Source organism: Pieris napi, chromosome 14 (genome assembly GCF_905475465.1).
Source record: "Pieris napi chromosome 14, ilPieNapi1.2, whole genome shotgun sequence".
NCBI lineage: Eukaryota > Metazoa > Arthropoda > Insecta > Lepidoptera > Pieridae > Pieris > Pieris napi.
In genome coordinates, this window is record NC_062247.1 from 11,359,934 (window position 1) to 11,371,577 (window position 11,644).

General features: G+C 32.0%; 1 protein-coding gene across 1 annotated transcript; it reads left to right on the forward strand.

Annotated features, from left to right (window-relative positions):
• Window positions 1-525: 525 nt before the first annotated feature.
• Window positions 526-11,644, forward strand: LOC125055703 (alaserpin-like). The gene is made up of 9 exons (XM_047658188.1): window positions 526-602; window positions 1,593-1,681; window positions 4,223-4,366; window positions 5,707-5,910; window positions 6,356-6,454; window positions 8,833-8,973; window positions 9,782-9,991; window positions 10,441-10,585; window positions 11,480-11,644. Exons 1-9 carry the CDS (start codon window positions 581-583, stop codon window positions 11,602-11,604), a joined length of 1,179 nt encoding a protein of 392 aa, XP_047514144.1. The 5' UTR covers window positions 526-580; the 3' UTR covers window positions 11,605-11,644.

Consider the following 11,644-nt stretch of genomic DNA (forward strand, 5'->3'; position numbering starts at 1 on the left):
TACTGTGGATGCCCCAATGGGGTCCTCCGACCACTGCTTGGTGCCTACCGTTATGGCAATTAGACGTCGAACACTCCCGCAGTTTTCGGAATGCTGTCGTGTCTGGCATTACAAATCGCCCAATTGGGATGACATGCGTTATTTCTTTGCAGCATACCCATGGTCACAAGTCTGCTTCAAGGGTCTTGACGCCAGCGCTGAGTCTGTCGCGGATGTGGTACTACAAGCAATGGAACTCTATATCCCATACTCTGTGGTTCCCATTCGTGGTAAATCTCGGCCATGGTTCGGTAATTCTTGCAGAGAGGCTTCCCGTCTTAAGCAAGAGCTCTATAAAAACTGGGCTCACACAGTGGATATAAAGGATCTGTCCATAAAAAGAAATTTAACGCGGCTACCATTGCCGTGACTACACGCGCGCAGCTCGCAAACTGCTCGCGAGCTGCACAATCGCGGCATATTCGCCAGATGTGGACGCACCCTATGAATTATTATCAAGCATTGACATATATTTAAGGAGAGTAAACCTTTGTACAACAGATTAGAGTGTGGCCGGAAAGAGGACGGATCGACTGGCATTATGAAGCTCGCTTTATTTTATTGTAAGTAATTTTTTCTATTTAAATACTAATAACATATATTTAGTATTTTTGGTTCAATTAACACCGAATAGTTTTAAGTTTATTTTTTTTTGTATTGAAGTGAAGCTTTTGTGAAAAAAAAATTACCGGCACATTTTTCGGTTAAGCGTCACAGTTTTCCGTTACGCGTTATCTTTTTCTTGTCCCGACCATGGTTGATTCGAAGACATTAAAAGCCATATATATATATATTTATATTACAATTAATGAAATTCTGTTATAATCTTAGTAGTAATACGGTAAAATGAAATAATTTTATTATTTGTATTCATGTCTATGATAATAAAGCCTTTTGGTAAACTTTATTTAACTTAAATTTCTCTAAAGTTGCATACCTATAGTAGATCATTTTTCGAAAAATAAGGTGATAAAGAAGTTTCACTTCTTAAGTGTGTACACTAGCACACATTTTTATTTTAGATTAAGTGTTTATGCACTTCTTGCACTTTATCCACTATATTTCCTTTTATTATATTTCTTACACTTGAAGGAATTAGGTAGGTTTCCCAGACTCCGAAGATCAGTTATAATATGACTCCTGGAAGAACAATGTCAAGTGTTATATGTTCAATACCCTGAATTAATAGCCATTGAAGCGACAATTATAAAACCTTTTTTTTAAACCATTTTTTTTTCAACTCTTTAGTTTTTTAGGAAGTACTGTAGTTTAGCCCTTCAGGCCCCAAGATTAGAAATTGTTTTTTTTTATGTTTTCTGTACTTCTAGTTTATTTATAATATATTAAGCAATAATAATAAAAACAAAAAAATATCTGTCACACTATTTTAACTAAACCATAAAAATCTTGCTTCAAATGTACGTCTAATTAACGCTCCTTTTTAATATTTAATTTCTAACATAGCTTTTAACTTTAATTTACCAGTTGACCTGTGTTATCCAAAATTGAAATGAACTAAATATTGAGTGTTAAAATTCGCTAATATTTTTCAGTGTTTTCTGTGGCCGCCGTCACAATCGCCGTGAATGTGCCGACAGACCTCAAAAGCGGTAATGATGCGTTTACATCGAGAATGTTTTATGTGAGTATTTTATATATCTATATAATCTATTACAAAAATAAATTATGTATTTTCATAATAATTCATTTATGTATTAAAGAACGCAACATCATAATTAACAGTATTTATGTTACAAGAAAATTAAAGAAATGTGTTTAAATGTAAATGTGAATTAAAATTATGTAGTAGGCTATTACTATTATCATTTCGTTAAGTGCAATAAATATACTGAAAAACTACTGAACTCTGAGAAAATATTATAAAAAATAAATGTCTAGTGAATTATAAAATTCTACTTGTAAATTAGCATACATTTTCCAGTCAAATCACCTAATGAGTAAAATGCATAACTCAGATAACAGTTATGGGTTTTGAAATTTCTACGTCTGTGTAATTGATAATTATGCTTTTCTACTGTAATATCTTGAATTAAACATTTAAATAAAGCTTTTAATAGTTCGATCCTGGCTCATCAGTGTGCTTTAAATAATAGAGGATTTTTTTACTTTATATCAACTACTCGTGACAACAACAGATTATAAACGAAATAATGACATGTTAATTGCTATGTAACGAATGAATGCAATTTAAAAGTCGAATAGAGTGCCTACGTCTGTCTATACTCTCGGGGCGTAACTCCGACGATTTAGAAACTCGCCATGCTTATAAAGCTAAGCTAAGAAAGTCTGAGTGAGCAAAATCAGTCATCTTATACTCTAAATGATTCTTATAAAAGAGAATATAAGCAAAATGTCGAAATAATTATTAGCATTGACAATAATATTACAACAACATATTATATACCCCCACACACAGCTTTTTGTTGAAAAAATTTGGGGAAGTTGTTGTAAACAGTTTAAAAAAAATCAAAATTGTAATTTAAAATATTTTTTTTATTGAAGTTATACTTCTTTAGGCGCCTTATAAAAATTTGATGAGAGTGAAATTTTACGATGCGCGCGCACCGTGCCACAAAATTAACAGAATGAAGTTGCCCACGGAAGATGCGACGGCATTGGACATAATTTAAAACAACATTCGAATAATAATAAAATTTATGTTACACTTAATGTAAGAGAATAATAATAAATATTTATTTATTTAAATTTTCAAATGTAAACTGAACTTTAGTAACTATAATGACTCCTTTTCGAGTCTTTGATAATTTAATTAAAATTAATTATTTGCGTGCAATCAAAAACTATTTTTAATAATGCCAAAGAAGTATAACTTAAGAAGTTATACTACTTTGGCGCGCGTAAATAAGTACACGCACCCTTTTTTTTAATTTGTTCTGGAAACCCTGACACGGTTTTTTTTACTTAAAAGGGTTTCCAAATCTAACACATTGTAATGCATTGTTATAATAAATAAACACACTTTTTTCATTTCGTACCTCATACTAGCTTCAATGTCTAAGATGTGTCAGTGATGTATTTTTAGAAGTCAATTAACTCCTATGACATGTCCTTGCAATTAAAACTAGCCATACCAACGAATTAATTATATAATAATCATATAATATATATCTTCTGCGAGGACGGTAATCATTTTTATAATAATAATTTTACAATATTATGTTAGATGTATGTATTACTATTTGATTAGTTGGAGTGTTGGCTCTGGCAACAACTGTTAATCCAGAGCAGAGAACGTTCAATCCCCGACTATGAAGTTAATCATCGTGAGGAAATCGGCATTTCTAAAACGCAATAAATAAAAATAGGACCTAAAAATCGGCGAATTTTTTGGGATAGCTGACTTTTAAAGAAGAATGATCAAAAACAATCTATTGGATGTATTTTGTAATGAAATATATTTTTTAATTCAAAACTTGACCGAGAAGTCCATGATTTGATTTACAGCAAAACAATTAGTATTACGTGTAGCAAGGCATTAAAAGCTTGTTATGTATTATTATATGATCATGGAAAGGTGTAGACCGCAGACGTACCGCAAATAGAAAACATGTCGTGCAATCTTAAAATTTAATTATATGTAGTACTTAACTAGTGCATAGGCGTATATAGAGGGAGTTATGTGTTCCCCCAAGATGTTACCTGTGAATTTAAGATTTGACGCCTAAGAAAAATAACAGAGACAATAATCTCCCCTTAGAAAATAACAGGCTCAGCCGAGCTCGTCTTTCAGTGTTTATAGTTCATAATTGAAGTAATAATACAAATCGAAAATAAATATTTTAATGTAGCCTTATTTTTATTATTAAAAATAAATATTGTCTGTTGTTTATATTTAAAGCTAGACAGCCAAACCAGCTGCCCACTGCAGTTTTTACAAACCAATTCGACTTAGGTTCCTTCAAGAAAAGAGCGTATCAATTTTTTAAAGGCCGGCAACGCACTTGCTTCTGGAAATGTAAGTGTCCTTGGGCGGCGGCATCACTCAACATCAGGTGGGCCTCCTGCCCGTTTGCCTATTATTAAAAAAAAAACTTCTTGAACGACTGACTATAACTATAAGCACTCGAAGCGTCGAGAAATGTAAATAATGAAATAACGATTGCTTTGCAGTTTATTAACATACTAAATACGTTCTTTATAGGAAATAGTGAAGTATAATCCACAACAGAGTGTAGTGCTGTCAGGATACTCTGTACTGACCCCATTGGCCCAGCTCGCCTTGGCCTCTGAGGGTGAATCGCACCACCAACTTTTGAAGGCCATTGGCATGCCCAACGATAATGCGGTAAGTGAAGGCTATTCGAGGGATTCAAGTTTCTTTTAATTATATATATTTTTTTAATTTATATAAGTTAAATATGTATGTTATATTGAGTCCACTTTTAAAGTATTTTTACTGTATTTTCTACAGTATAAGTAACAATCAATTCTAAAATATATGACTAAGTGAACATAAATTTAAAAATTAATTTAAAAAAAAAGTACACTTCCATTTTTAGTTATTTCTAGTATTTTTTTATTTAAAATACTCAATCTCTTAACAATGCTGAAATTATACTAGAGTTAGTTAATGACCTTTCATTTTAAAGCTATTAATTTTATTGTAAGACAAATTCAATGCAGCTGCTTACAGCCATTAGTCGTGAATCATTAGAGTCATTTAACTTTTAAATTTTAAAATAAAAAATTTAGGTCCAGAGAGATCTGGAACCCAAAAAGATTTTTCACGCCCTATGCTTATATCATTAACTAAACAAGCATAGCAAATGTACCGAAGTTCACAACATCATAAGGTATAATATTTCTATTTACACGGTAGAACTCAGAAGGTTGAATGGTAAGAGGTCCTTAGGGTCGGCAGTAGATATGGGGGTAACACAGGGCTCAATTCTTGGCCCTTTCCTCTTTCTTGTTTATATAAATGATGTAACTTTTATGGTAGAGAAAAAACATTGGATAGTTTTGTTTGCTGATGTTATGTCCTTGATTTTGAAAATCCAATCGATTTTTAGAAATTTTGACGATGTGAACAATGCTCTATCTTCGATTGTCCATTGGTTTAGTATGAATAACCTTCTACTTAATGCAAAAAAGACAAAATGCATTAAATTTTCTGTAAAAAATGCAAGGGTTATGGATACTAGACCAATTATAAACGATAAGGAATTGAATCTGGATGATACAACTGTATTTCTTGGAATCACCATGGATGTGGTTCCCACATATTGACGGATTGGCGAAGAGACTTAGTTCTGCAGCCTACTCGGTCGCAGTCGATGTCGATACAGCTACTTGTTTATTTTAGTTACTTTCATAGCTTAATGACTTATGACTTATGGGGTCATGCTGCTGATGTCGAAACTATTTTCACCCTGCCAAAGAGGGCTATTCGTTAGTTTTTAATAGTTAGTAATTATTTTTTGGGAAAAGGGATAGTCTTCTTTAATAAAATCCCAGAGGCTATTTTATCTCTGGCTTTCAATAAATTTAAGAAATGTATTAAAGAAAAGCTGTGTAAAAAGGCATGTATCATATGTTCCATAGTAAACATATTTTTTTTTATTTTTTTTTTTATTTAATGCATCTTTCATCTCAAGAGTTAACGTTTTTTTATAAATGTTTCAGATAATAGCTGCGTTTTCAGAGGCCAAAAGAAACTTAAAAACCATAAATGGAGTGGAACTTAAAACAGCAAGTAAAATATACGTCACGTCCAAATCTGAAGTATATGAAAACTTTGCAACGACCATCCGTGACGTGTTTGATTCCGAATTCAAAAATGTAGACTTTACTCAAGCACAGAAAACCGCTAACGAAATCAACGCTTGGGTAATAAATACATTTAACAACAATAATTTCAAAATTCTAAACTATTATTATTTAGACATAAATTTTTCTGCCATAGTATAGTTTAATAATTTTTTTTTTTATTTCTTTGAAACACCTTTTAATACGGGGTTTTCATTAATTTTTGTTTAGAATTGTAGTGCCTCTCTCTCTCTATCTCTCGTAGATTTTCTATACAGATTTGGCAGCTGTAGTGGTTAGATAATTGATTTTTCTGCCAGGACATATAGTCAGATTTTTATAAATTATTTTTAATTTTATATATATTTAATTAATAGATTTTTGTAAATGCAGGTAGCATTAGGCAGTCAGCCTAAAATCTTTTAATCCATACAAGTTTACAATGCAATTAAAATCGTTATCTCTTTGTGAATTTCATACAAAAATGGACATGTTGCAATTGGGTTAACACAAACATTAATTACAGGTTGAAGAACAAACAAATAAAAAAATTAAAGATCTCGTTAACCCGTATTCCTTGAATGCCAATACTCATGCTGTTCTTGTCAACGCTATCTACTTTAAGGTAAAATAACATTTAAAATACGCAATTACTTTTAAATCATATTGTAAAGTTACAAAGAGGACAATCAGATACATATAAATATATGATGTAAAAACGAAGTATACGAGTGAAAATGACATGAGTGCTTATAAAGACAGCGCTAACCAGATCCATGCAACTTCCTCACAATCAAGTAGCCCGCGATATCTCAGCAGACAACTCACGACAGGACTCTTTGTATTGAAGAAGTCGCATGGGTCCGCCAAGCTCGAATTTAACAACAATAGGAAATAAATTAACACAGCAAGGTTTCTAAAACGACTCGGCGAAAGGTCTCCATGGAGTGAACTGAAAATGTTCATCGAGTAATTTTTCATCACAGTTTTATTAGACCATGCACAGTCGTTTCCCGCCGTCTGTACGCTTCGATACTTCGATGACTTCTTTATGACAAATCCAATATGTATTTGACATACGAGATTAACACTAAGTCTCAACTGTGGCTTAACCCTTGGATCTTATGAAATATATATATATATATAATAAAGGGTATTACCTATAAATATCGCCTATAAAGCCGAGGCGTTTCTTTTACGCGTTCACACATGACTATAATACCTTTAATTCTTTTCACATTTAATTATGTATTACGTTTATCAAAACCTTAACATAACAATGAAATATACAGTATTTAGAATTTTCTTAATCGACATAGTAATCATAAAAACTAATAAAAAGAAAATCAGAACAAATTTAAAAAGTTTGGTCCCTGTGGCAGTGTACCTTTAACGCTGGCAGCATTTCCTCGCTGTATTGCGATATTTATTCGTTGAGCGAGGAAAGCACCAGCTCTGGGGTCACCGGTATATATTTTATTTCACATTAATATAATAATAATAAAAAGTTAAATAATAATTTTCCTGTGTTATTTATAAAATATTTTGTCACAAGTAAATTTTAAGCTAAGAAAATAAAATATTTATAAAATAACTAGCGGACCCGACAGACATTGCCTATCTTAACTATGAATATTGATTTCTAATTGGTATAATTAACTAAAAAAAATATTTAGGAAACAAAGTGTATATGATATAAGAACATTCTTTGTTTGTTTTTCTGGCGCGTATATTTTAGTTTTTTAGTTTTGTTGGTATTCCGCCACGAGAACAGAAGTATTTTATCAATATAATTAATTCATATGAATATTATCAATATAATAACTCCAATCGAAGCATTTGTTTTAAACGATATTAATTTTTCTTAAATCCTATTGACGATATGTGCAGTACGCATTCTGTCAATGTTATGTCAAACGCCATAACGTTACATCAAAAAAGTTTGAAGTAAAAGCGCTATGCACTGAAAAAAAAAATTGCTATCGTAACATAAGTTAGGATTACTTAACCCTGGAAAGATAGTCTGCGTAAAATTTACGCATGCGTTTTCGAATAATTGCTCTATCTTTCTAATTGGCGCGAATCCATAGCTGTGCGTTTAGGACTTTTCATTCGTGGTTGGGAGCTGCCGCGTGACGTATGTGTCAATAAGGTAAGTGCCACCGATTTTGAAATATAACGACCGCGTGAGTCAAAATTACGCATGATTATCTTTATCGTGACTTTTATGATTTTGGCTTATATGACAGTTTTAGTACTGTTTTAATACTTTATATTATAACTAATATTATAATTTCATTTTTAAAGATATTGAGGCAAATATATATCACAATGGGGAGTATCAATTGAAACCAACACGAAATCCTGGCCGCTCTTATGCAAAGTGATGACGAGCTTCCGTGTGAGGACACCGACAGTGAAGTAGCGGACCACGTTTAAAGTTTTCTTTTTTTTTAAGTAAAAATAAAGGAGTTTAAAAAATTATCTGCAGTATTAATTATTCTAATATATGTGTATATATAATAACATACAGTTCATTAAAATAAACTATTAAACCTAGACCTACAACTAATTCAAATTCTTGCGTAAATTTTACGCATGATTATCTTTTCCGTATTACAAAATATGATTATCTTTCTAGGGTTAACATGGTGGTCAAGTTTTCTTAAATTATCTAATTTTCCGCGCAATTTTCTTAATTTTTCTTTCATAAGAACCTTTTCCTGACAATAATAAACACAACAAAAAGATAATTTTCTAAATCGGTCCAGCCGTTCACGCATGATGCCGTGACTAAGGGAAATAGGGATTCATTTTTATATATTTAGAAGATATTTTTAAGTTATAAATTCAACATTTATATATTTATTTAATTGGCAACAAGACAAAACTGTCAGCATATAGTGTTCTATTCAAAATAATAAGTTCCAAGCTGCTTCATAAAACCTAGGTACATATGTTATTTATCAAATTGTTTTTCATTATTTATTTAATGTTCTATAGGGTCTCTGGCAGAAGCCGTTCAACCATGGCAATACATACGACCAGGTGTTCCATATTACTAAAGAGAGATCAGTAACAGTTCCGATGATGTACCAAAAATCTTATTTCAATTACGTGGAGGTTCCAGAATTAGACGCTAAGGTAAGGTTTAAAGTATAGAGTTTTATAACTCTTGTAGTTTGCAGATACCGTAAAACCTCTTGGATTAAATAACCAAGTGCAATAATAAGGATAGCGGGGAAGGATTGGAAAATAATGGCGAGGATGAGAGACAAATGGAAGAATTTGCAGGAGACCTTCACTCCGTAGGAGGTCGTGTTTTACTACTGTAACTGTAAACTGTCAAACATAACGACATGGGCTTAATGTAATTCTGATTATTAAGTACCCGAATACAGGCTGTTTTAAATTTAATTATTGAAGTAAAACTTCTTTAGGCGCGACTGATTTAAGTTCAGTTACTTGGTAATGTTCATTTAGGATAGCATTCACTCGTTTTATTTGATATTGATTCTTGTAATTATGTTATTATTATTATCAAAATATGTGACTGAAATAATAAAATAATAAAATATATTTAAAATAATAAAATAAATATTTATAATGAAGTACAAGTAACATGTGACCAAATTAAAATTCCACTAAAGAGGGGTAATTAAGGTTCCTATCCTAGCTTGCTTTTCTTTTGTTATAGATACGGCCAGTTTTTTCGTATGAATAATCTTTGTTAAGCACATGAATAATAAATATTAAATTATAATATGATATTTCTTATTTAAGTTAATATTTAATCATTTCAGTGATATATGCCGTCAACGCCAAAGAAGTTTTAATTCAATCGCGCATATACGTTACACGCACACGCTTTATTTTTATTTTATTCACATGTACGAATACTAAAGTTCATGGACCTTTTGTGTACTTAACAGGTAATAAACATATTTTACAGGTCCTCCAAATGTTCTATGAAGGTCGTGAAGCATCCATGATACTGGTGCTCCCCAATGAAATCGATGGAATAATCCAGCTAGCGGAGAAATTACGAGACCCATCAGCAGTCGACAGAGCCATTTATAACATGTACTATAGACAAGTCCATGTCACAATTCCTAAGTTCAAAATTGAAACTACAACAAATCTGAGACTTGTTTTATCAAATGTAACTTATTATTTTCTAAAGTTTTTTAAACCTTGTGTTTTCTATAACGTTTTTAGATAATACTTAGTTGTTGTTGTATGTTGGCGAACATAATAATAACAAAGCCCGTTTATTATCTTGACAGTACAGTTTAGATTTGTAATATAAATTTTCTTTTTCTTGTTATCCTAATATCCTAACTTGCTTCTGTGCCATTGATCGGAACCCCTTCACGGGTAAAGGCCTCCTCCAGCTTTTTCTAAATAACTCTGTCTATTGCTTCCTTTCTCCATTCGCTTCCTACTAAAGCTTCTATATATTCTATCCACCTTCTTTCCCTTGTCCCTTTCGATATAAGGAACATTACACACAAAACCTTTGTTTTAAATTGTTACTACATTAAATAATCTTCTGCTTACATTTTTATGGGCAATTAGAATAATCCAATTTAGAATTGAATATTTTTTCAGATGAACGTTACGAAACTATTTGTACCCGGACAAGCCCGTTTAAGTAAAATGCTAATGGAATGGGATGACTTATTTATAACTGATGCCATACAGAAGGCTTTCATTGAAGTCAATGAGGATGGCGCAGAAGCTGCAGCAGCCAACGGTAAGTCGCGATATAAATTATTATGACAATTAAAATATATAATTCTAATTCCATTTTGACTTAAATTGGTTAGTGAGTATGCTCACTGAGAACAAAGGATTGTAAGGAACAAAAACAAGTGCGACAAAGGACTGTTAATTAGTTAAAATAGAGCCTGTATGGCAGGGGTCCGACGGTCATTAAATATCGTGATCCAATACCATAATAACTGTCTCAGTATATATTGAATCAACTGGTGGGACTATAGTTTCAATAGATTGGAGCCTGGGTTACATTTTTCTTATGTAACCTAAAGGACCGGCAACGCACTTGCAAGCCTACTGGCAACGGTCTATGAGCTGTATCAGTTGCTCAACTGCTCGTTTGCCCAATGTAACACAAAAAAAATATGACAGTTACTTTTTATGATAATAAATATGTTTTTATTGGATGTTACTGGCCTTGACTTATTATATTACACAACATTCTTTCAATAATTGTTCGATAATTTTCATATGTCCACAAGAGCTTCAAAATTATCGGGTATTTCCCGATAGGTTCGTTGCAAACAATTAATATAGTCGTCATGACGACTATAGTCGTTTGCAGGGAACCTTGAGGGAAATACCAGATAATTTTGAAGCTCGAGTGGTATTCGGGGGATTATTTTTCCGACCCAAATGTCGGCCAATAGAATTGCACCATGAGACGAAATGTACAGTTAACAAATAAGAATATCATAATGAATAAAACAACTACTTAATACTTTTCTTGAAGCAACGACCAGAAAAAAATTTCACAAAAAATTTTCAGTATAATACCATGTGACGTCGAATGGTGCAATTCTATTGGCCGACATTAGGGTCGGAAAAATAATCTATTATATTTTATTATAATTCCAATGTTTTGTTTCAGAATTTGATGGTATGACAGCCAGTCTTGACTCACAACCGCCGGTTACATTCTTTGCTAATAGACCATTTTACTTTGAAATAAGGGTAAACGATATACCCATTTTTAACGGTGTTAAAGCTGAATAATATTGAACTTGACTTGTAAAAGGTGACATGTATTTAATAA